Genomic DNA, 27,733 nt, shown 5'->3' on the forward strand with positions numbered 1-27,733 from the left:
TCCCCACTGACAAGGCAAGTGACGTTTGTAGTGAAAATGACTATCAATTCACAGGGATTTTTCCTATACCCCAAGAAGAATGGAATTATTGATTTTATTATATAATGCTCTGTTGTTTTTTTTCAATCTGTAACAGATTTTATTTGTTATTTTTTAATTTCGCGCAAAGCTACTGAAGGACTCGCTCCGCCCGAATTTACCAGTGTTAAGACTAGAGTTTGGTTTGTTTTTTTGAATTTCGCACAAAGCTAGTCGAGGGCTATCTGTGCTAGCCGTCCCTAATTTAGCAGTGTAAGACTAGAGGGAAGTCCACTTACCACCTACTCTTGGGCTACTCTTTTACCAACGAATAGTGGGATTTACCGTAACATTATAACGCCCCCACGGCTGAAAGGGCGAGCATGTTTGGCGCGACGGGGATGCGAACTCGCGACCCTTAGATTACGAGTCGCAAACCTTAACACGCTTGGCCATGCCAGGCCCCATAAGACTAGAAGGAAGCCAGCTAGTCATCATCACCCATCACCAACTCTTGGCCTACAATTTTACCAAAGAATAGTCACATTGACAGTCACGCTCTTTCGACTGAAAGGGCGAGTATGTTTGGTGCGACCGCGACTCGAACCCGCGACCCTCGGATTACGAGTAGAACGCCTTAACCCATCTGTCTATGCTGGGCCGTAAGAGATTTAAACACAATATTATTTTTTAGATTAATGTACATAATATTACTTATTGTAATTCACCTCTGACAAGTTTCTGATTTATTCTGTTAAGTATTATGATTTCAAATAGGCGGAAATTTTAATTTTAATTTAGAGGCTAATTGAATATCGACATGTATCAAATTTATGAAATTTACCAATAAGATTAACATACACAATATTTTTCTCAACACAAATATATTTTAGTATATAAACAACAATACAATTTATAACAACAATTATTACATATAGTTATTACACATAATAATTTATATATAAAAGTTTTACGAACTCACAAACAATACTGGGTATTCTATCTGACCTATCACAGTTCACGATGAGCGTATTAATTCTATGTTGAGACACAAGTACACCTAACTTGACGGGAGGACAGTTAGCTCCTTCACACGTGAGTTTGTTCCCGATTAAAATGTCTAATGTTCTCGTAGAAATACTAACGAGGTCCACCATGGCCAGGTAGTTAGGGTACTCGACTCGGAATCAGAGGATCGCGATTTCGAATCCCCATCACACCAAACATTCTCGCCATTTCAGTTGTAGGGTCGTTATAAAGTAACAGTCAATACCACTATTCGTTGATAAAAGAGTAGCCCAAGAGCGAGCGATGGGTGGTGAAAACTAACTGCTTTATCTCTTGTCTTACACTGCTAAATTAGAAACAGCTAGCGCAGCTAGCCCTCACGTAGCTTTGAGCGAAATTAACAACAAGCAAACAAATGAACTACTAACGTACGAAGTTAAATGGTTTGTAGTCTTCGAAATTTATAAACGTTCCTGGTCACATATCTGTCTTTTTCCGATTAATAAGCGTTTATCACAGTTATGGCTTCCGATGTTTATAGTATACTATTGTAGCAAACCAAGAATATTATATTGTCACTTGACACATCGATTTATAAACTTTTAGGGCGAGGTTTTCGAAAGTTCAGTTGTCAACAATGTTCGAAAATACGCCAGTGCTTTTGTAAAATATACACTGTTGATTTTTACACTCGAGAATCTTCTAGAGATTTAGAGAATAGTCGAGACTTTCGGAATGCGCATTTAACAACATAAGTTGGATGCATTCCTAAATATATATTAAACTGAAACAAACATTGATATTAAAATAAAAACATAAAAGTAAATCCGTTACAATATATATATATATATATATATATCGATTTTCTTTTAAACAACAATATACTCGCATTTAATATGTCAAAAATATACTCGCATTTAAGCTTTGATTGTATTTATACATTATAGATAAAGACAGTTTCAAGATTAAGTTAATTCAGAGTTCACTCCACAAAACATTTTTTCTCCTGAGCTTTTCGTTATCTGTGGCTCCTATGGGAAATAAGTAAAACTGGAAGCACTCATCAATACATTAGGTGAAAAAGAATTTTGTCTGGCAGAAGACCAAGCATGGCCTAATCAATATCGTGCTAAAAATATCTAAGAGTTCATGGAATGCAAACATGTGCTCCACAATTTGGGGCTATGAGTGCACTATAATAGTATGAGTCAAATCATACTATTTGATCAGTTGGTGACGATGTTGTTTACGATGTGATTTTCTCCTAAAAAATCAGTTCCAAATTAGAAATGGCTGTTCTTTAGATGCTCTTCTCAATAAACAAATAAATTATACCCAATCAAAGCTGGACAAATATAACTCTCCAATTACTGAAGTGTTATATTTCCATTCACGACCAGTAGGATCCAGTTGTATTGTACTGAATAATTTCCTATTCCTTTCTATTACAGTACACATAGTAAATAACAGAAAAAAAAACAACCTTATATTCTACGCAATATACAATTCTCAATATTTTTTCGACTACACTGAGTGCATATTTCATCTTGTCTTAAATTACACTTACCTGTAAGTCTCACATTTTGTTTTTGAAATTCTACTCTTAAATTTATGTAATTTTCTTCTTGGTCTTTCTGCTGTTTGACCTCTTTCTTTAAGTGTTCAATCTCATCATATTGAAGATGAGACTGCATTGTATGTTATTTGTACCAAAAAAGTATCATATCTAACACCAGAATTCTAATTATTTCTATTGTTGGAGAGGCTCTTTTGGATTGTTTAGTAAAAAGGGGAATTTAAAGTCAATCCACTTAGTGATAACAGAATAATTTTATATTTTCAACTAAAAGTTGCTTCAACCACTGTTTATTTACAAGCCTAAATTCACAGTAAATGCTAACACAACAATTTCATGTGCGTGCTTATTTATCAAGTTATGCACTACACATGTCTACATTGTGGACAAAATCCCAATTTACCATACTCAGCTAATTAACTAAAAATTCACTCTAGCATAATTAATGTAACCATCTTATTATAGAGTGTTGAATACAATATTTTACAACGATTTTGGAAAGTGCAATTCAACAAATTATGTGATATAACCGAGAAAAGTCACGGTGGAATGACATGAATGAGAATTGTTTTTGACATTATCTGGTTCTTTAAAACTACTATGATGTCATCACAAAGTGTTTGTTTAAGATAATGTATGAAACAGCAAATGATCCACACACACACAAATCATAACTATACTCTATTCACAGATCGTGAATCAAAATTCAGAAGATGAGAATATTCCTTGTATTTAGTGTTACAAGAAAACAAAGGAATACGGATCATCTTAGTGCAAAAGAACTATCCGGAAAAAGACCTATGACGTGTTGTATATCAATGTAACTCAGAACGGATGTTATAGTATTAACATTTTTTATTCATAAGGATAGAACAACTTTTTGACCTTCCAATGTCATCTACAGGTTAAGAAAGAGAGAATTTGAATATGACCGTTGACAGACTCATGTCTTAGGGACGAGGGTATAAACGGGTACGGGATTGTAAGGGGCGCTGCAGGTGAACGTTAGGTTATTAAGTAGCATAGATATAAAGGTGTTCCTTTATATTGGTTTAATTTTAGTTTCTGTTGCTGTATAAGTAAGGCTTCTTTGATTTTGTTTTTGTTTATATTTGTTTCCCTATTTAATATCTGGGGTTTTTCTATGGTTATGTTGTGTTTATTTGATTTGCAGTGTTCAAAAACGTGTGAAGGTGTTTTTTGTGTTCTTTGAATCTATTTTCCATTTTTCTGCTTGTTTCTCCAATATATAAGTCGTGGCAGTTGTTGCATTGTATTTTATAAATAATGTTGGTGTTATGTTTGTCAATGTAGTTTTTACATAGTATGGACTAATCAATCTACATGTTGTTGTTGTTTTTATGTCTAAAATCGATCACTAAATGTATGTATATTTTTATGAAAGCAAAGCCACATTGGGCTATTTACTGTCTTTACCGAGAGGAACTGAACCCCCGATTTTAGCATTGCAAATAAATCCGAATAGTTAACGCTGTCCCACCGAAGCTTTGAAGAGTATTCTATACATTGAGCCTCACGCTTACTTTTTTAACCAAACAAAACAAATACATGAACTAAAAAACATATCATATAACATAATATATGTGTGTTACCAAAATTTAGTTGTATACTAATATTACATTTCTTTTCATAAGCACAAACTAACGAACTAACAGATAAGGATTAGGGTTCCTGAAATTAGGTTTTCTTAGATTTGTTATTATTTTGGTGTAAATTTCTTATTTTGATCCAAAGAAATTAAAATTTCAAGCTAGGTTACAGAACATATTAAACGTTTATTATTAGAGTCTAGCTACTTACATTTCTCTTAGTACGTTGTTAAATTATTAGTAAATCCTCGGATAACCCAGTTCAATTGACAGTGAGATTAATTGTTAAAAATAGTTAAAGGTTAAACGCGTTACACAGAAATTGATAGAACTTAGATATTTTCGACAGTTTTATGAAGAAAGTTTAATTTCGATAAAATAATAAATGTAAATGGTTGTTACAGAGAATAAAAAAGTCACATAAAGATGGAAGAACATGATCATAATGTACCTTATTAAACAGCATTCAGAAGGTGAACGAATACTATAACATGTTAAAAAGATGGGATGAAGAACGAAGTGATAAACTAAAGAATAACTAAGCACATCACGTGAAACTTAAGAAGACATAGTAAGAGTGAAGAATGAATAGATATACAGAAGACTACGAAAACAACGTAGAATCCAAGATTACCATTGCCGAATACATAAAACAAATTGTTGTTAGAAATTGATTGACTGTTTGGAATTAAGCACAAAGCTACATAATGGGCTATTTGTGCTTTGCCCACCACAGACATCAAAATCTGGTGTTTAGCGGTGTGAGTCCATAGACATATCGATGTGCCACTGGGGGACTGTTGTTAAAAAAGTCACAAGAAAAAATATCAAAAGTTGGATTATATACAAAGTTGCAAAAAACATTAATTTCAGACTTATAGCAGAAACAAAATGATTAATTTTGAAACTGTTATGCAAAATATAAAAGGTGTAAGTAAATAAAAATTCAAAATGCAGATTTCGAACTGATGTTGATGTTGGATGTCTTATAAATAAACATCATAAACATTATGCTCCAACTGAAATAACGGATATCTAGCAGTCTTAACCAGCAGATAAACTGGAATTTTGATAACCATTTTCTAGGAACTTAAATTGAGGTGTACACCAATTATTACAGCCGTGTCATTTGAAGCAACTATTTGATGTTAAGTAACACTTCACAGCTTTACTTTCGGTACCATATCAAAATGACAAGTAGAATCATCCGATGAATATGATTAAGTCTAGAATTAGAAGATTCATGATGTTATTTCTACTTTTCCGGGACATAAAAAGAGTCAGTTTGTTATTATGGCAAATTGCTGCGAAATACAGCTGAGGGCCGTTTAAATGTTATTTTGCAACAGATAAAATAGAGGGTTATCTATCATACATTCAAAATCTATGTTCAATTTAAACAGAATAGAAACATAACTTTGATAAAAATATCTTTAGCTTGGATATATTTCACAGTTTCACAAACTTATGCAAATTGTAAGATGTTAAATTACTATCATCTTTTAATTATTTTTTCATACTAAGTGATAAATATTTGCGATAGTGTGTGTGTGTGTGTGTGTGTGTGTATGTGTTTTTTTATAACAAAGCCACATCAGACTATCTGCTCAGCCCACCGAGGGGAATCGAACACCTGATTTTAGCGTTGTAAATCCGTAAACATACCGCTATACTAGCCGGGGGCGTTTGTAATAGACAAAGATGTCTCTGATTTTGGATAATCATCTCTGAATAGTAGTTTGAAATTATAGAATCACTGGAATAGCTAAAATTAATTTGTGGTATTCCTGCTGACCTGACACTGTGAAAGAGACGTTTAAGAGAGCATTTGTAGGAGGTGACAACATTAAATAACTATGGCCAATAATGAAATATACTACTTTTTGTGCTGTACTAGATCAAGAAACAGTAACAGTGACGCAAAACTAGAACTATGAAATACTGATGGAATTTTGCTCTAATTAATTTATAAGCTTCTGACTATTTTAAATATATATATTACATCATCATATTAAATTAAATTAAGGCGTCAGCAATCCATTATTGCTTACACTGTTGACTAATTCGACATGTGGTTTTTAATTAAGTACACAAAGAAAAAAAACACTCCCACTGATAACTTATAAATAGCATACATAAAGACGTCGACTGAATTGATAGACTAGAGAAAAATAACCACATCAACTCTTGAAAGAAAGGTGATATTTGGCTGTCTCTTTTATAGTCTTATTATGTAACTACGCGCTTACGTGCAGATTTCGATTTTTTCCTTTTTTTCTTTATCAAAGGGACACGAAATATGAATCCTTGGATTCATTGCGCTTGCACACTAACTACATCACCAAGCTGGACCCACAATCATGCTACACACACACAAAATATGGTGAAAGCATTGTTCATAGAAATACGTTTAATGGCCAACGGATTTTGCTATATCTACAATAAAATAATCATCACTTTTATTAGGCCAAGTTATCTAAAATTTTAAAAATATTTTGGTCAGCAGTTTGTTATAGGGAGCACAGCTAGTTTGCACTTCAGTGGCTCAGTGATGTCTGCGAACTTACAATACTAAAAACCAAGTTTGTATACAATTAGTGAGCAGTGTTGTGTAGCTTTGCACTAAACAGCCAACTAACCAAGCAGAGCAAGTAATCCTTCCTTGATGGTTGTCATTTTTATTTTTATTTAGTTTTAAGTCAGAAATATTTTAACAACAGAGGGCACAAAAGTTAAAATGGCTGTGAACTTCGTGGAAGACAATGTGGATGATGATTCTGATTCTGAAGTAAGTTTCATTCAGTTATTATATTTTTACTTTTAAAGAAACGTTGTATGTATTTATATATATGATTTGGGTATTTTTATAATAAGGCTGAGAAACAGACGCAGATGTATCGGGAAATAAAAATTGCTTCGAATTTGTAGAAAACGATACATCATGAGTCCACTTGTTCACCCTCACTGATGCAGTAATGACATCGGTGCATGGTTGATATTACCATTCACAATTGTATTGGTAATGTTAATACAGGTAGGCCTATTAGCATATAATAATTTGCCTAGTTATTGTGGTTCATTGTATTTCTTACGTGTTTATATTTTAATATTATTTATATCTAAATTAGTCCATAGTCTGTAATTTCTCTTTAGTAATAGCTTAAAGTAATGACTGTCATTGTTGAATGAAACATAATTGTAGACCTGTGCAACATAAAATACTCATGCACAATAGATTTTTCTAAATGAAATGTTACCATTAATATTTGTTAACAGATAATGTGTGACAATGAACAGAGAAAACTTACAAGTTATGCAAAATAATATAGCACCTCAAATTGTATTTGTAGAGGGGTTCATAATTAAAGCTAACAACCAAAATGATAATCTGATGTATATTGTTACAAAGATCAAATGTTTTTATAATAATGTAAATCTAATATAAGGATAGGTAATTATTTTTAGTTAAAATAGGGAAAGTCAATCAGTATAATGAACTTACAAATCAAAAAATAAATTAATTACATTTAAGTTAAAGAAACAAAATAGGGAAAGTTTCATTCTCTAAAATAAAATTATGTGATAAATGTACTTTTATGTAGAGTATTGCAAAGAATTATAATTCTCAGCCATAGTAGTGTCAGAGCAGGAAATCGTAGTTGAGAATGTATAAACTTCCCATAATCAAAAAACTAAATTATTGTACACCAAACAAGAAATAAAATCAAGCACTTGTTGCATATATAAAATAATTTGAAGAGTCCCATTGTTTCTGTACAACTTCTTCAAATATTTTTATTCCCAATTACTACCAGAATTAAGCAGTCTAATTTGCAAATTAACAAACAAATAAACTAACACCTACAACAAAGAACAAAGAATATTTTGAGTTGGATATTTTATGAATTAATTGGTAGGTCAGAGGGAAATAAACATAAATTTTATTTTAGCTTAGACCTATAAACATGGTCATAATGGTTAAACTTGTGTTTTAATATGTAGCATTAATATTCAATAATTGTCCAAGCCTGTAATTGATAGGTATATGATAATGAAAGACTGTGTTTTTAATTTTGAAGTAGTAATGTAAACAAAAGCAAATTAGTATAGCTTAAAAAATTAAGATACTTTTTCTTATGCTCAGGCACAATAAAAGAAAAAGTTTCATATGTTGACTTACTTTAAGCTAAGAAATTTTAAGACTATAAATTTGAAAAACCTTTAAAATTGGAAGATATACTTTATTGTGTTCAACATAAATGGTATAGTTAAGAGCAAGATGTAGTACCCCTTCCACCAGTTACAAAAACAATACCAGGCCCAATGCACAAGCATACTGTATACAAGTGCTTCTTCACATGTAGCTTATGATGATTTTTAACATAAAGCAACCTGTTGATGACATAGGACCATTAGGATCTGAAAGGTTAACTTGTATATTCATCCTTAAGAAATCTCCTCATTGTCTTTGCTAACCACTGTTGGAATTTATATTAAATGATCTTTAATTAAAAGCCTCCCTAAACATCCTAGTTAAGTTCTTGAGATAATGCCAGATTACTCAGTGGCTTGAATCTAATTGCACTTTTCAATTCTCTATTATTTTTAAAGCTCTACACTCATGATGCAAAGAGCTTCCAGTAATTTAGTCCAAGCATGGTAACTCCAAGATACATCCTGGACATCATCTTACCAATCTCAATCTATATCTTCTTTGAGTTCCACTAGGACTTCATTTAATCGCTTTCTTAATTTTTTTTCACTTTCTTTGTACATTTTATATCTGATCCATTTGTATGTCATCTTCATAACACCATCAATCCGATGTAATTGTGTCACTTCTCTCGTTTGTTGCACACGTACACTTTGACAACTCTGTTACATACACACTCATTGCCGTAATAACTTACAAATCCATCTGAAATATTTTATTTAACTCATGTAGTGTATAAAGATGAACTTTGGTATGCATACTAAGTTAAGGAAAATTTCACTCTCCTTATAGGATACCCATGGGTTACTCTGTTGTTAAAGTAATTTTCAAATTTCTTTTACCATTGTGCCAAAATATTTAAAATTAACCTGCTGTATGCCTTCATTGTTAAACATAGTGTGTTGTGGCACTTCATTTTCAGTTGTGATTTTTGTTGTTTATATTTATTTATGCTTGTCTTCTTTGCAAACCTATCCAAACCAGTGCAAATATTTGATCTTTACATCCATATATGCATCTGAAACTTTCATGTTAATCTTGCAGTTTGTTATCGAGTTCTTTTTGTATTCTGTTTAGATGGGCAAGACTTAAAAACGTTAGTAACAGGAGATGTGAGGGTGATTTCTCTCCAGTTTCTGCATTTTGACAAGTCTCCTTTCTTTGGTGTTTTTATAATAATTCCATGCTTCCATTTTAGTCCTTCATATATTATTAAACAATTTCTTGAAGTATAGTTATCTGCTTTAACCCTTAAACAGCAGGAATGTTGTTGGTAGGAGCATCAATTGATAATGGCCATTGTTTAAGGGTTAAGAATTTCATCTGCAACTCAAATTTTTCATAGATCACTTAAAATAAGTAGATGATCATTGAATAGATTCACTGATTAATGTTGAACAAGTGTCCTTACTTTTCAAAAATAATTTTCATATAGTTACTTTTCTTACTGAAATATCCTAACTAATTCTTATGATGATGATGGAGCAAACTATTTTTCAGAATTATTTTGAATGTGCCCTCCTGTTAAATTTACAGTTAAATACATACTTTATTGTGTTTGAAAATTCCCAAATACTTGAGAAACCTGCGAGTTTTTTTTTAATGTTCTAAGTACAAAACAGTTTAAATTATTGTAGCTTTGCAGTGATTTGAATTACATGCACAAAGCGTATTATAAGTTTTAGAAATACTGAATTTAACATCAAAGGCTTAGGTCTTAAGTGAAAACATGAAAACAAAATGTAGGCCTCCTTAGGATTTTATAGAATAGGGCTCTCATTAAAAATTAAAAAAAAAACATCCAAATATCTTCTATGGAAGTTGGGTATATTTCATGTTTTTGACCCTGTTCATTAACAACACAATAAAGTGATGTGAAACCACAAGAAAACATATTTGTGGTACCTTATATTCCATAGTAAATTATTTTTATTTGAACTTATTTTCTGTAGCTTCTAGTTAAAATTCATTATATTTCAACCACAACTATTAAAATGAAGTTGTTGAAGTAATCATTGACAAAAGGAAAAACCTCCTGAAGATAAGGTGTATTTATAATGGATAAATTTTTATTGTTCATTAGCTTCAAGAAGCATTTTCTAGAGGGGAGTTAAAACCTGGACTTCATGCTTTAGTACCTCATATAAAGAGAGACCATATCAATAATGTGGTAAGTCTTGTTTTTTGATTTACATACTGTGTTTTGGGTATAAATTTTTTTCTATTACTCTTTAAGAATTTTCACTATTGAGAAGGTCTCAAACTGTTTTATATTCTAATTTTTACACATTTTTAATCACCCAAAATATACTCAAAATTAATATTTTACACACCAGGTATGCCCTGTGAGGATTTCTTTGCTAACACCAGATAATTTGTTTGTTTAAACAGGATAATTGGTAATAAGGTAATGAAAACTATTAGTTTAGTTGATGTAAAACAAGTATCTATTGCAGTGAACAACTCATATTATGAGTAATAACTGTATACAAGTAAAAATGAAAACCCAGTACTTATATTTCTTTCAGGTATAACTTAATATATAAAAAGTATGTGTTAGAAAAATCAGAGAATGCTGTTAAAACATGTTACAACTGTGTTAACCTTTAATAAAGTTACCAGTAGTTATGATAGCTGTAACCTGACAAAACAGAAAAAGATATACTGAACTTAATAACATAGAGGATTGTGCTGTTTAAAAACATGATGGTAATCATACTACCTGTTTTGTGAATGAAGATGTAAAATAAAGTTGTTTTTCTTTGTATAGTAGAATTTGATTACTGCTTTTCATCTCTTTCAGGCTGGTCTGAAACAGAAACTTGAGGAATTCAAATTAAATGTTAATTGGATAGAAAGATTAGACATGAGTAATGATCCAGCACCTGCTCACCCTGAATTTACAACTCAATCTGTTGATTTAAAAACTAAGAATACCAAAGTGCTTGAAGGAAAACAAGAAGATATTGTACACAGTGATTTTGAGAGAGAAATTAGTTTGTGAGTTTTCATTTCACAACTTGCAATTAAAAACAGAAGTTAGTTATTCATATTGTCATGATTTTTGTTATCATTACTAGAGGTAAAACAAAATCATTTTTACTCTTAAAATCTGGGTGGTTCTGATCAGAAGCTTCACAAGGGTAGGTTGACCAAAAAATTATAATTTCTCTGACTGTCTTAACTAATGTATAAATGCCATTACTTCTCAGAAAATTCTGTGTATTCAGTTCAAATGCATCAACTCTCACAGCAGATTATCAACTTTTATTGCTAAAACAAAAAAAACAACAACAATCATTTGATATTTGTAGAATATAATTTAATCTGTGTTAGTTTCAAAGCATGCCCAAGAGCAATCTCAGAGAGAATTATAAAGAAAAAGATGGAGGATACAGGGGGGTGTCATTGTGGGTTGAACAAATAATGTGATATCTTAATAAATTATGGAGATAAGAAGTTGAAATTTTATATTCTGTCTTGTTAGTCATTTTGAATTCAGGTGATGCATTTTTGTACTCAGTATCTGGTTCCTTTGGGAATTTTCTTCAATTCCCATATCAGTTGAGCCCAGTCTTCTTCACCTTCTCTTCATAATATGGAGTTGTTGGTGAGGTGGACTTCCTTGGAAGTGTTCATTCTATTCCAGTCAATCATATGCATATGCATTCTCTTCAGGTCTTTGTTGCTTCCATGTGGTCCGATATTCCTTTGTGGTTAAATAGACAATACTACTTGTGTTCCTTTTCCACCTCCTTGCTCAGATCTACATCTCTTCATTGTTGTTTTTTATGGGTTAAGGTGCTTTTCACTATGCATTGAAGACTTCTGAGATTTGGTCTTTGGCTGAAACAGTTCGTCGGACTCTGTCTCATTTCTTTAATATTCTATGGGAGATGATGATCATAGTGCATTCTGACAATTAATAGATGGTCCCCTACATTACCAAGCAGGAGTGGACCAAATTCAAGTGCCTTTGTTTTCACATGGTGGAACTCCTATTCTGGGCCCATAAGCACCAGATACAGTTATTAACTTGCCATACGTTAAATCTGGTGACTGATTGATTGTTGTATAAGCACAAAAATCTGTTCCTTGAAGTGGTCCCTGGCTCCTCAAGTTTTCTGGTGTTTATGTTCTGTCTTGGTACACGACATATTGATGTATTTGCCACTCATCTCAACACCAACTGGTTTCTGGTTCCTCTTTCTCAGGCTTTGGGAGTCAGAGCCTTTAGACAGAATTGGAAGGGCTTCCCCATTTATGCTTTTCTTCCTATACATCTCATGTTTAGAGTTTTCTCCCTCATCAACTTCACTCAGTATCAGTGGCTCCATTCTGGCCAACTCAACCTTGGTTCTATTTTTGAGAAATATGTGTAGTCTATCCAGCATGGATTTAGTCCTTCCCATCCTATTGTTTCTCACCTTTTCTTGTTTTTCACTTGACTCTTTGCTGAGGACCTTTCAATTTCAACTGTTTCTGGCTATAGAATTTCCTTGGCAAACATATTTTGCTTTGCCAGGTTCTGCTGGTCTTCTTTCCCATCCTTTTCTTCCTATTTCAGTCCTATTATTCTCACCATGGTTTTCCTGTTCCTGATTGGGATTTTAGTATTACTTTTTTGTACTGTCTGGACTCCATTTGTCTTCATTCCATTAAGGTCTACTTTCTTCTTATGCTGATTTGCAATCACTGTTGGTCTGTCTTGACATTCATTGTACTCTTTACCACAGTACCTGTGTTGTGCTCTTTCCAGACCATTCTATCTTTTCCAAAGCCTCTGCTACCCAGGAGATCAAATCTGCATTCAGTTCCATTTTCATACCTTCCATTTCCCATAATTATTACTGATTGCGTCCTTTGTTCCTTGTGGGCCTTATGGTGCTCTGTTGCTTGTGTGTCTTCCTGTTGTGGTTCTCATTTGTTTCTTCTCTGTAAACCTTCTATGTTTCATGATTTTTCACCCATTATCCTTAAGGATTGAGTTTATCAACATATTTAGTTGGCTTTCTCTTTTCTTTCCTTCAAAGGGTGCCTTTTTTATAGTGCCTCTCCTTTTCAGATACAATATGCTTGTGGTGGTTTGTTTGTGTCCTCTGGAGGAGATTGTAAAGGCTGAAATGTGGACTACTGCTCATGTTTTCATTTTGTGACATGCATCATCTGTTTGTATTTGTCTCTGGTAGATTTTGACTTTCTCCTGTGGCAATTTAATATGCTCTGGTTCAACTCTGACTTTAGCAAGTGTTTTTCTCTTTGGGTTTTTTTCCTCCATACAGCAGCCTGTTCATTTTTCTTTGCTGTATATTTGAATATCATCCAGTGGCAAATGCTATTTGATCAGGCATACCTTACTTTCACCCATATCTGCTATGTTTACACTTTTAACACACACTGTTAAGATGGGATATCTTGTAAGACTGCTAGCAGCTTACTTAGTGGCATATATATATTTCAGTTTTCATGTCATGTTATATTGTGTTTGTAGTAGGCCATTACTAATGAGTAAAGCAGAAGGGAACTGCTGCCAGTTCTTGCTGCTCCCTTGATTGAATAAATCAGTAGCTTGTTTGTTTGTTTGTTTGTTTTGGAATTTCGCACAAAGCTACTCGAGGGCTATCTGTGCTAGCCATCCCTAATTTAGCAGTGTAAGACTAGAGGGAAGGCAGCTAGTCATCACCACCCACTGCCAACTCTTGGGCTACTCTTAAATCAGTAGCAGTCTACTTTTCAAAATAGGATTTCACAGTCACTCATTGCAGTGTACCATTTTTCTAATTCTCCTTTTTGCCTCTCACTTCCTGGAGTGAAACCTTGTCTGTCCAATTGGGGAGAGTCAAGTTTCAATGTTTTTAAAGGCTTTTTCAAGTGAAGGTAAGTGGAAATCTATCTTCAGTGTTAGAAAAGGATAACATTCAGATTTTATTGTAAACAATACCAGGTGTTACAGAACCTTTGTAAAATAAAACATTTATTGCTGCTTAAAAGCAGTTCCCTGCAAAAACTTTTGTTACTCAATGATTTTGCAAAGAGAAAAAGTTGAGAACTGCTGGTGTGGTCAATACTAAATGGGAGATGTATTTATGTAGATATACTGACTTCTGTTGTGTTAATGGTAGCATTTTTTGATGAGAACTGTTTTCTGGTCATCTGTTATTTAAATGTAATTTCACTGAGAACATACTGCTTTTATTCCAAAAAACTTATACCAATTGTTCTGAACTCAGAACAAATGCAGATCTGTCAATTTCAGAGATGACTTGCAATTATGAGAGTGCAAATTGCTGAGAATGCTACCAGTGCAGCAAAGTTAGATGCAGTCATGATGGGTATTTGTGACCATAAAATAAGCTGTGAAAGAAATGGAAAAAGGATTACATGCTGTGACTTTTTTCTCAATTTCAGACTTTCTTGTTCAGGTTAATTATCAACTCATTTTGAACTCTTGATTATTTTAGTAAGGATCAAATATTTACCTTGCAGATTTCTGGAGTTGTGGCTTTTGCTGTTGTATGTTTTACTACTGCATGATCATTATGTTCATTTAATATCTTTAGCTTATCATGCTTCATCACAGGACACTTATTTCTCACAACTCATCAGCTCTCCATAAAGAGCTTGTTACTGCATTGTGTGTTTTTTATGATTTTGCATGCACTAGTTTTCCCACTTCAAGAAATGCCTGCTGGCAAGGGCTGATTTAGGTTTGACATTTCAACTTACTTTTGGTTGTCATTACTTTAGAGATATTTTCCAAGTTATGATTATCTTCCTTTAGTTTCTTCTTTGTCTACTTCTCCTTTAACATCAAGTACTTCTACTTGTTCATTTTGACCTTATCAACTAGTCAAAAATATACATAAACTAGGTTATTCTTGATGACAAGAAACCTACTTGAAATAAAAATGTATCTCAGAATGGTTGATATGGGTATTAACACTTTTATTGATAAACAGAGAACAGTGTTTCAACCTTCCTAAGTCATCTTTAAGTTAATCTCGGAGAGTTTGGTATCTCTCTTTGTTAACCTGAAGATGACCTATGAAGGTTGAAGCATTGTTCTCTGCTTTATTACTAAAAGTTCTAATACCCATACCAACCTTTCTGAGATACTTAAACAAGGTTAATTTTGGCTGGTATGGGTATTAAAACTTTTATTAAAATAAAGTACAGAATAACATTTCAACCTTCCAAGGTCATCTTCAGGTTAATTCAGTGACTGTTATTTCCCAGATGAATTTCCTGTCTGAAGTGTTGAGGGTCATCTCAGATCATTAGTTCATCTGTGAGATCCTTGGATTCAACTAATTCTTCATTCTCCTTTCAATGTCTTTTCCTTCTGGTCCAGTTACAAGTTTTTGACATTGAATTTTCAAATCTCCATCAAAAAGAAGCAGATAAATTATTTCAATCATAGTTTTCCAGGTTTTTATTTTCATCGTTCTGTGGTTCCAAAGAAATCAAGGGATTGGTGACCTTGGTTAAATCATATTTTTCAGGGGAAAAACAGAAACATGAGTTTGTTATAAAAGTTTCTTCATTGTGACTGCACAGTGCATTAATTGCAATGTATACAGATTTACTTCATAGTTTTTATCGACTTTTGCTACTGTTTAGTTAATGATTCAGCAACTATCTAGTTCTTCAATTAAGTAAAATTATTAAATTTCATATTATATACTTAATAGATAATACCACCTTTATTGACAGTACAATAATATTATGAAAGTCATAATAATTAACACAACCTTACACCTTGCAGTTCCTTGGCTAACTTATTTAGCTTTAATTGGCATATTAACTATATCTAGTGTGAAGAAATTAAGTAATTAAGATAAATGTCTTTTTCTTCTGAATTCATAATAGTGATGTTATGATCAATAAAAACAACAAAAATAGGATAGAAAATGGAAATCCATGTATTGACAATGATAATTCACTTGTTTTATTTCCCTTTTTCATATCAGAGACAATTTTTGCTATTACATGAACTGTTAAAACTCTAAAGTTTTCAAGGTCCCATATGAACTGTGGGGAAGGTTTAATCATTTTCATGATCCAGGCAGTAGATTACAGGTGCATGTTGCATTTTGTAAGTTCTATCTCATAACACCATTTGGATTTTGAAACAAGTGTATGAAGGTGTTTCTAGATATCAATTCTACAAATAGTAGCAGTTGTTTTTTTCTTGTTTATGCATTCATTCTAATGTCATTTGTCAGGCACCTGCAAGCACTGCTATATCTCTTTCAAGTTCTTATTATCTACAATTTGTAATTCATGTATTTAAAGTTCAAAATTATTAAACAAAATAATTATTTTATTTTATAGAAAAGCTCATGGTAGCAATAAATTGTGTAAATTCTTAGTTATTTTTAAAAAAAAAGGTCATTTTAAACAGGGTAGTCTGGGTAACAAAAAGACATAAGCACTTTCTTTCTTGACCTCAGTAACATAACTGATCAATTAAAAATGACTCAAATATGAAATGAAACTTAAAATTTTTATATACTACTAACAATTTGGAAGTTTTCTTGTGATTAAAATGGTAAGAAGAAAGTATTTTAACATTCAATTTGTATTTACTAGAATGGGTTTTTTTTAAGTTATCTAATTTGACACAGAAAAGTACAAAAAGTACAGTGTGTTCTAGAGTGTTATTAATTGATTTATTGAAATAATTAATGCATTTGTCTTTTTCCTTGTAATTTTTCTGTTTCTTTAATTTAAGATATTCACTCTAAAGAAAAAGTTTACACAATTCCTTTTTGCTAGTTATTTTATAATTCTATGCTATGTAGCTAAAATATAATGTACTATAGAATCTTTGAAGGTTGTTTATTAGAAATGAGTTTAAAATTTCACTTTGTTTTCTAGCTACCGTCAAGGTCAAGCAGCTGTATTGTCTGGAATTCCATTTCTTCGCAAACTAGGAATTCCCACTAAACGTCCTGAAGATTATTTTGCAGAAATGGCAAAGTCAGATACACACATGCAAAAGGTATTATATTTTACTCTTTTGTTAATTGTTGTTCAGTATACAAAAAGACTCGAATACATTAACAAGCATCCAAAGGAAATGATTGTGTATTTATAGTATCAATTATTATTAGGTGTTGAAATAGAGCTCGGAGAAAACAAGCCTGAACCAAATATGGGACTCTTCAAATTATACACCAAATAAACTATATTGTAAAAAAAAAAAAAAAGAGAGAGAGAGAGAGTATTTGGGTTTCTATGTAATTTATTCTGTACATCTTCAGAAAAGCATGTAATCTACAATAAAGAATTGACAAATGTTTATATATCAGGTATATCACTTAAATATGACTATTGGGACAATAAATGACTGAATTGTTCTTGACAGGTGAAAAAGAAAAAGGTCAGCTTTTTTCTACTTATTAAATATTGTTGTAATGAAAATTCCTTTTTGGAATATACTGTTTTCTTTTGTATATGATATGCTAGATATTACTTCTAAAATGAACATTAATTGTTCAAAAATATTTGAGTTTTTTATATTTTATATAACATCTCTTTCAATTAGAGGGGCAGTTCAGTGGTCATGATAAGATGTATAATATCCAGGATTTATCACTATTTTAGTGAAACTTAAATAAAATGTAGTACACAGTGATCTTTGATAATTACGTTGCATATTTTTCAAATTGCACAAAAATTGACAGAGTTGTGACTGGCCACATCAGCAGCAAAAATCACATAGTTAATGAAAATAATTCTTGTGTGACTGTTGGGTCTGGTACATAAGCCTTCTACTTTTTTGCTCATTTTTGCATATGCTTGTCCAACCAGAGCCTAGCCTAGCATGGCCAGGTGGTTAAGGCACTCAACTCGTAAACTGATGGTTGCAGGTTCGAATCCTGTCACACCAAACATGCTCGCCCTTTCAGCCATGGGAGAATTATAATATGATGGTCAATCCCACTATTTGTTGATAAAAGAGTAGCCCAAGAGTTGGCAATGGGTGGTGATGACTAGCTGCCTTCCCTCTAGTCTTGCACTACTAAATTAGGGATTGTTAGTGCAGATAGCCATCATGCAGCTTTGTGCAAAATTCAAAAAACAAATAAAACTGATCAGAACTTGACTGATCTTCAGCAGATATCTCTAAGCTTTGTTAATACTGATTTTAACTTTGCTACTCTTTGGCATGTCATCTTCACTGTTATCCCCTTATTTACCTGCATGCCCAAGGTTCCAAGATTATTCAACTTTCAGCTTTTGCAGCTGCTGTGAATATGATCATTATGAACATTTTGATAACCATTGTTGAAACAAATTCCTTTGTCAAACTATAAAATGTTGAGATGTCACTCAGAAATGGGTATGATAGATTGTTGATAGTAGTAGTAGTTCTCCAAAGGATCATAAGGTCATGAACAAGGTTTCTGACCTTAAGGTTGTATAACGTGATTTGAGAATTTAAAAAAAAAATCACAATTGTGACTGTAGTTGGTGTGATAATGTGAACAGTTCAAAACTCTTGTCTCTCTTTGACTCAGTTCCCAACTAAAATAAATTGCCATCATATGGATTGCATATTTGAATACAACAAGTTTTGGACTTTATAACAGTTTATGCAACACTTCCAAAAATGTGTAATTTTATGTTCATTATCCTGCCACAAAAAACAAAACCTGGTTGAGGGAGGAATCCTGTGTTAATATGTACAATGCTTCAAGTTCTGCACATGCAAAAGATTTTACAAAACAGGAAAAACCTGAGCTAGGCATACCCGTCTCTGTCAGTGTCTAATAAGTGTGTTTTTAAGTATTTCTGAGGGCAGTTGCTATCAAGAAAAATGTAACATACTGTCAAATATCAAAGGAAAAACATCAAAAAGCAAATGAAAGAAAGGTGAAAGAAATCAGCTTACGTGTCTGGCCCTGAGGTATGATGAAATTGAAATAGGGGGGTTGATGAATAAATATGTTATTTGATTTAGTAGATAGAATTGTAAGATGCCTTTATGGTTGAACTAAAAATGCTGTTTATACTCTGAGAACTAAATTGAGACTGAGTATCTGCCGAAAAACAAAATTGCACAGTGATATTAATGAGCACCAGAAAAATTGGGATATGTGATCAGAATAATGGCTGAGTAGACCTTTACTTTGCTTCCATACTTTATTTTGCTGTACATAATACAGGGTGTTCAGAAAGTCACTATGCACTTATATATTTATTAACAGACAAAACTGCGCAGTGACTTTCCGAACACCCTGTAAAAAAGATGCTGAAACAATTATGCTGCTCAACAAAACAAACCTGCAACATTTTTCCATGCTTAATTTTTTTATTGCATGTATTTTTATTGTATTTTGAATGCTCATGTTAGGTTTAGAAATGTAATTGTTATTTCAATTAATAACCAAATTTTTATATGAGTCCATTAATAAATTATTTCAGTTTTTCGATGCTCATGAATAAGTGAACTTGACCTTTTATTCATTTTTTCATTTTTTAAGCCCACAAATAGACAGTAACTCCTTTTTCTAATTTATATCTGCTCCATTATAAAAAAAAAACTTTTTTGTATTATTATTATATGCCTTTATTACTAAGATATTAAAGAAAATGTACTTACATGGGAAACCTTTTTAAGTGTATTTCTCCTGATTTTCTTGAATAATTTATCTGTGTACCTGGGAAAAATAATATATTGATTACTTCTTTGGTAGATGTTTTAAGGTGCTAGACCAAAGGTGAATAGTAAACAATTCCATGATTAAAAGCAATTTGAATTCCAGAAGAAGAAAAGGTTTTTATAACTAAATTTTTGTTTATCCATTTTTCAAGATAAATTATTTTACCTCAGAGGACCAGACAAAATGCTGTTAGTGTTCATTCTTAGTAAATAGTTAGTGAACAATTAGCTTTTTTTTTTAATGGTCAACTTGTCTGTTGGGAATTGTGTGTTTTCATAAAAATATCTAATCACCAAGTAGGTTAACCATTCCAACAATTTTCACTTATTATTATTAACCTTTATATCCTCCAATATTAACTTATTGGAAATTCTTTTGTTAAAACTTTTTTTTTCTGTTAAAGAGCTTATAAAATATTAATAATAAAGTTCATTTTTCTCTTTCTTTCACCTACCATGAACAGTTTCCTAAAATAAATGATTGCAATTCCCAGTTACTTAAGTAGAATCCTTTTTATCTGAAACATTGTGAACATTTTCTACCTCTTTGATAATGTGTGATTGTAGTATTTATATAACATGATCATTTTTCAATTAGTTGTACATGTTCTGACTTTTTAAGTTTTTTTTGGCAAACCTATTTAGAGATCTGTTTTATCTCCTGTGCTCAATGATGCTGTTTGCTCTTTGTTTTTCACTGTTGACTAACTGCTTTCCTTCTAGTCTTATCAGTTCAAAAGTAGGAATAAATATATGGAGATACCTCTTGTTTAGTCATGCACAAAAGTTCCAAACAAACAAGTCTTTTAAATAAGTTCTCTTGTAGGGCAGTGATAAGCTTATAGACTTACGGTGCTAAAATCCAAGGTTTGATTTCCTGCTGTGGACACAGCAGATAGCTCAACGTATCTTTACTCAAAAACAATTTTTTGAATAAAAAATAATAATAATCAGGGAGTGCATTTTGTATTCTTTAATTTTAAGATAATGTGTAGTTTATAATACATAGTTCATAAATGTAGTTTGTAAAGTAATGTCAGTCAGTATAGTTTAATTGATGACTTGTCTGTTGCCAGTAATAAGACATCCTTTTCAATACCTTGATTAATTGTGATGTTTTTAAAACCTTATTAAAATCAAAATAATTATTTAGACATATATTATTAGTAATAAGACATCCTTTTCAATACCTTGATTAATTGTGATGTTTTTAAAACCTTATTAAAATCAAAATAATTATTTAGACATATATTATTAATGAAATATTTAGCCAGAAAAAAGATGACGTAATTAGTTTTGTTTGACAGCCCTACTACTGCAATAAGAAGGTAAAGTTTGATACATATACATGTTTTTCAACTAGCAGTTAAAAAGTAAAGCAAATAAATTTAATAGAAGAAACCTGTTTCTCATGAGATGAAAACAGCTTTCAGATAACTCATCCTTTATTTTACTTTGTTCTCTGTCTTTAGTTGTATTATTGTTTTTACTGATTAATAATAGGTTCGAGAGAAACTGCTCAGTAAAGAAGTTGCTCTGGAAAGGTCTGAGAAGGCAAGGAAGCTAAGGGAGTTAAGGAAATTTGGCAAGAAGGTTCGTGAATGCTTAAATATTTTTACACAATTGTTACTGATAAATATGCGCATCCATACAAATATACTTTTATGACTTAGGACTTATATTTTTTCATTGTTCTGCATATGAGGTGTTCAGATCTTAGTTTACAGGTAAGTGTTGTTTCTAGTTATTGTTGAAAACCAATAGACTTTAACTTGCTCTTAAATATTACAAAAAATAGTTTGAAATAAGTTATTTACATGTTTAGAAGTAATAAATCATACACTTTCAGAATTGTATTAAAAGTAAGGTAACCAGTTATTTGAACTTCCTTAATGTATGAATTTTGCTATGCAGTATAAAAATGTACAGCATTGTTTTGTAACAGAATCTGTTTCTTCCTGAAGCACACACATTAAGAATGATGATGATCTGGTTGTAGTTCACTATATTATTGTTTTTATATTTTCACAGATTCAAAATGAAGTTCTTCAAGAAAGACAAAAACAGAAAAAGCAAATGCTAGAGTCAGTCAAAAAATATAGAAAAGGTAAAATGAACCTTAAAAATGTTTGTCAGCTTATAATTTTTTAAAATTTCTATATCATGTAAAATTGAAACTGATATGATATCAATATTTAGTCGTTTACTTTTTTATCTTTTACTTCAGAATAGTTTTTTTTACTTTTTTTACTATGAATAGCCTTGGCTTAAAGAAGCTGAACTTCTCCAAGATACTGATTCACCTACATAAAAGTTTACCAGTTGTGTTTGTACTAAATGGCATCAGTTGATTTATCACAATACTTAAAACTATCTTATTTAATAGTTTAATACTTTGTTTTTTCTTCATTTCCTGATTTTTTTTTACAAATTTAGAAGGAAAAAACTCTTAACTTAGGTCAAATTATTCTTTTGTTTACCACAATGAACATTTTTTATTATTATATTGACAAAAATACAAACAAACAGAAGAAAAGGGAAGAACACTGATGTCAAATTAATATGCATTCTCATTCATTCTGATTTTTTTTGTGAAATCTACATCTTTTAGTCTCAAAGCTAGTTATTGTGGTCATTTTGGAACATCTCATTTTAATGACCAGCAGTAATCATTTGTCATGCTGGTGTTCCACCTTCTTTGATACTTCTTTTCCATTACCATGATGTCTTGATGAAACTTTTCCCTCTGTTCTTCACTAACAGCACAGAGATTTTTAGGGAAATAGTCAGTATGTGAGTGTAAGAAATGAACTTTCAAGCTCATATTACAATCCAACTCTTTCAGTTTATTGAGCATTATTTGCAACATTTTCATAATTTTAGTCCTTGATGTTTTCCAAAAATTTGTCAATAACATTTTTGAAGGTGATCTGTGCTTTTTTTTAAACTTTCTTCATTTTCCTTTCAAACTGGTCACCTAAGTCAATTTTCTAAGCTGAGGCCCAACAAAAATTCCTTCCAAGTTTTCCTTCTGAAATATCTGGGAGTTGCCCACACAGATACTTGAAACAGTTGCCATCTTTGTCTAAGATTCTTGTGAATTGTTTAATCAAGCTCAGTTTCACACAATTTGTGTTTTGGTAAAATTTTGTCTCTGGAGAAAGTAAATTCTGAGTTTGAGGGCTGGGCTTCAAAATATCTGAAAAATCCTTTAAAGATCCAAATATCTTATATTCATCTTGTGCAAAAAAGTTGTGTTTCACCAGATATTTCAGGTTAAAAACAAACCCTATCATCATTTCTATTGACATCAGATTCAAAATCAGATGAAACTGTATGAAGAGTCACTAGTAGAGTAGATACAGGTACATCAGGTCCATGAGCAACACTTCTCACTTTTTATCCATTGTCTCAACTCTTCAACAGAAATGCTGCCAACTTTGTGTGGAGCACATAATTTGTTTTGTTCCCCAAGTTGTATTCCAAAATACATACAATACTCTCTTTTTTTTAATAATTTTGGAATGTTTTGCCTTTTTTTTCTTTGCAACAAATGTACCACAAATATAGTAGAATATGTTTGGGTCATTTACACAACATTTTATTGCCATAACAATGAATAAATAATACTGAAAAGAAAAAAAAAATCTCAAAGTGCACACACAAACAAGTATTATCCAGAAATAACATGTCCTGCAGCCTGTTAATCATTTATATACTAGCAGTGTGTTTCTTTTGGGTTCTGGAATGATCGATAAGATTCTGACATGTAATTTGTCAAGATAAATCTATATCAGGTTAACATTTTAAGCATAAGATAATGTGGCCTATTTTTAATGAAAATAATTCAGTTATGTAAAAGAACGTGATGTTTTTGGAAAAATCTGTACGTGATTGAGAAAAACAGGTATTGTTTGATTCAGCGTACAGGTATTACTGTAGAACATGTTAAAATTTCAAGAGAAAACCATCACAGGCCTGTGTAATTGTGTGTAATGCAATTCAAACATTGATACAATTTACTGGAAAGACTTGAACAACTTGCACCTGAAGAAGAAAATGCTCAGTTATAGGGTGGTTGTTCATTTCTCTCAAGACTTTGTGAAACTGTGTTTTTTCTTATATCATGAAGGCTTGTACAATGATATTAATATTTGAGTCTTTGCTTACTATAAAAATGTCTTTTTCTTCAATTCTTCATTTTGTGTGTTTTTGTGTAGTAGGTTATTTTAAAGATACATTTTAATAATGTTGTTGATTGACAATCTTCATCTTTCAGGACAGACAAAAAACTTAGATTTTCTGGATGGCACACCAATCCAGTCAAAAAAATCATCCCAGGAAAAAGGACAGAAAAGAAATAAAATGTGAGTTCAATACTATGCGTGGTATATGTGTCTCAGCTGGGTAAGTTATTGTAATAAAAATCACTTCATCTTATATCTTAAGACAGAAGCTTCACAACATTCTTGATATTGTAATTGAACATTATTTCAATGAGTAATCACAGTGGTTCACTTCAGCTTTAAATTAAACTTTTATATCATAAAAAAATAGCTAACATACTAAATAATTGTAATTTATTTACAAGTAAATTATTGTACTTGAAAGCAGTTATTTAAACCATAGTTAAAAAAATGAACTTTCAAAAGAGGCTTTCTCTTTTTGAGGTTTTCATTTTCTTTTTATGGTTTGGCACACAACTCATAATTCAAGGGTCACAGCTTTGAATCTTTGCCACATCAAACATGCTCACTGTTTTAGCTACGGGGCATTATAATGTGATGATTAATTCCCACTATTCAGTGGTAAAAGAGTTGCCCAAGAAAATAAACTGCATCTGAGCAAAACCAAAACATAGAGAAAAAACATTACCATATTTACTAATTTTATTTTCTGTCTGTTACATAACAAATAGGCTCGACATGGTCAGATTGTAAGGGTGATTGACTTGTAATCTAAGGTTGCGACTTCGAATTCCCTTCACACCAAACATGCTTGCCCTTTCAGCCATGTGGATGTTATAATGTGATGGACAATTCCACTGTTTGTTGGTAAAAGAGTTGCCCAAGAGTTGGAAGCGAGTGGTGATGACTCGCTGCCTTCCCTCTAGTCTTACACTGCTAAATTAGGGATGGCTAGTGCAGATAGCTCTCATGTAGTTTTGTGTGAAATTCAAAACAAAACATTTTCTTTTTACCATAAAAGCATCTGTGATGAAAAGAAATTCATAACCAGCACCATATTTAGCTTTTTATTTTCTATATTATACCTCAAACTTGGTATGATAGTTATGGTATTTTTTGGTTTGGTTATAAAAAGGTTTTAAAAGGTTTAAATCAATATAAAAAGCTTGGCAATTTTTGAATGCATCTGTTTTCCTTCAGTAGTTCAGCTTCACCAGTATTGTCTATTATTCCCTCATTATGTAAAATAATAAAAATTAGCTCTCTTTTCCTACTTACAATGATGAACTTATTAAAGTAAATAATATTGAATGACTAAATTTGTTGTTGTTTTTTTGTTTTATATGGTAGTTTACCATTATTCAAATTATTTAAAACACTTGCACCTTTTTCTTGTAAATTTTGTTAAAACTTGTACTTCTGTTTGAACATCCTGTTATCACATTTATATTTCTCTTCAGTCCACTGTAAGATGAAACAGACCGAAGTACTAAGCCTAATTGTAAACCCAGATTGTGAATAGTATTAAATCATCTCATGGTTTGAAGGAATAGAAAAATATGTTTGTAGGGTTAACTGCACTTTATATTAAATGACAATTTAATATGCTAATGCATTTGTATGTCACTACAATGATAAGGTTTAGTATCATATTCTTAACACATGTATTTGGTTCACATCACAGAAACGTTTTCAACTGTTTATTATCATTAACTTCTGATAAAACGTACTTGTTATTGGAGCTAAAATTAATTCAGTAATTAATACAGTTATGTTATTTTACCATTCTTACTTATTATAGTTAGAATACATATCATGATTAATGCTATAGCTGAAACTCTTCCTGAGAAATGATATTTGCTCAGTGAGAATACTGTATGTACATGACAAATATTGTTGAAGTATATTTCCCTGACTTCCTTGAATAACATGTCTGTATATGTGAGAAAAAGGATATATTGATTAATTCTTTAGTAGTTGCTATAAGATGCTATAGCTGAAACTCTTCCTCAGAAAGGATATTTGTTCAGTGAGATTAAGGAACATAAAGCTAAAGTACACACTATTTCAAAGAAGAAAGTCTTCAGTTGTCTTATAAGAAGCAAAATAAAATTAAAAAAAAACCTTCAGTTCATAGGACAGCACAATGGTATATTCCAATGCAATCCTAAAACAAAATTCATCCAAAAGGTTAAAGGTGTGGTTATGAAATGGTATCCTCTTACCCATAGAACAACAGTAAAAATGCTGAACATATCTCCTGGTATCATTAGCAATACATACAAGGATTTCAAGTTGAAGTAAGGTTCAAAATCTTCTTGCCACACCTCGAAATAAATTGTGGCTTTTAATACAAAAAAGTAGGTGAAGATCCTAGAACCAAAACAGTCTTTTCAATCTGATGCAAACTAAATTTAAGGAAATTGGCAGTATTTAAAGATAATGGAAGTGCCATTTTCATACTTGTGAAATTAACCTCTACTGTATGTTTCATACTTAAATTTTCTTCCACACTTTTATAGATCATGTTATAAATAAATTACGTTTAAAAATAAATGACAGTATTATTATTGTTTTAATATATGAATAAATAGGGCACAACAAAGAAAAAAGTACAAAGATACAAGATATGGCTATGGAGGACAAAAGAAAAGATCCAAGTATAACACTGCTCAAAGTTCAGCAGCTATGTCAGGATTTCATTCTAAAAAGTCCAGCTTACCCCCAGGAAAGAAGTCTAAAGTAAGGTTCTAAATTGTTATTTGAGAAATTTTGACGATACTAGATTATCTTTTCTTTCTGGTAAAAACTTGATTTGTATTATTGCTTATTTTCAAATTTGTTTTCCCTTTTCACTATAACCTTCAAAGGTAAAAATTAATATTAGTTTTCATAATAGTTAATTGGAAAAATGTTATTTCATTTGGCAGTATTGGATGATTTTAATTTCCTTTTAATAATTTTCTGTTACCGTGCTAATTAAATATATAATATTGATAAATCAGACCTGTAATAGTATATTTTGCCTGTAGTCATTTAATTTTAAAGTATAATTTCTGTAGTTTGAATTTTAAAATTGATATTCATTGATATATTTCTTTAGGTGAAGAATAAAAGACCAGGGAAATCTAGAAGGCAGAATATGAAGAGTAAAAAGAAACGATGAGTCATTATCCAGTTATAATCATTAGATGAATGTACATTTTGAATTATGTATTTTGATGTAATAAACATTGTAATAAAACCTTGTAGTTAGGTGATGTTTTGAAAACAGCAAGTTAGGAAAAAGGAATAAAAATGATTACTTTAAAAATTGCCTAAGGGATGGCCAAAATTTTAACATGTATTGAAAATGTAACCTTTAGAAATTAACATTAATTTTATAATTCTACAACCAGTTGATCACATGATGTAACATTGCTATTTACAGCTAACATTTATGCAGTTTGT

The 27,733-nt window shown here is 31.5% G+C and overlaps 1 protein-coding gene across 2 annotated transcripts; it reads left to right on the forward strand.

Annotated features, from left to right (window-relative positions):
- The first annotated feature begins 6,848 nt into the window (after positions 1 to 6,848).
- Positions 6,849 to 27,527, forward strand: LOC143223348 (putative rRNA-processing protein EBP2). 2 transcript variants are annotated; one of them, XM_076451227.1, is made up of 9 exons: positions 6,849 to 7,000; positions 10,509 to 10,595; positions 11,229 to 11,425; positions 17,306 to 17,429; positions 21,600 to 21,689; positions 22,128 to 22,203; positions 24,376 to 24,463; positions 26,878 to 27,025; positions 27,387 to 27,527. In XM_076451227.1, the coding sequence occupies exons 1-9, from the start codon at positions 6,950 to 6,952 to the stop codon at positions 27,447 to 27,449; spliced, it is 924 nt and encodes a 307-aa protein (XP_076307342.1). In that variant the 5' UTR covers positions 6,849 to 6,949; the 3' UTR covers positions 27,450 to 27,527. The 2 variants fall into 2 exon arrangements, with proteins under 2 accessions (XP_076307342.1, XP_076307343.1); XM_076451228.1 differs by lacking the exon at positions 6,849 to 7,000 and adding an exon at positions 7,183 to 7,246.
- Positions 27,528 to 27,733: the final 206 nt, after the last annotated feature.

Source organism: Tachypleus tridentatus, chromosome 8 (assembly GCF_004210375.1).
Source record: "Tachypleus tridentatus isolate NWPU-2018 chromosome 8, ASM421037v1, whole genome shotgun sequence".
Lineage (NCBI taxonomy): Eukaryota > Metazoa > Arthropoda > Merostomata > Xiphosura > Limulidae > Tachypleus > Tachypleus tridentatus.

Excerpts from the sequence above, each read along its gene's own strand:
- LOC143223348 (XM_076451227.1), top strand. The coding sequence starts at position 6,950 with ATGGCTGTGAACTTCGTGGAAGACAATGTGGATGATGATTCTGATTCT. Across the intron at positions 17,430-21,599 it reads CAGATACACACATGCAAAAG|GTTCGAGAGAAACTGCTCAG; the intron begins GTATTATATTTT and ends GATTAATAATAG. Across the intron at positions 24,464-26,877 it reads GGACAGAAAAGAAATAAAAT|GGCACAACAAAGAAAAAAGT; the intron begins GTGAGTTCAATA and ends ATGAATAAATAG.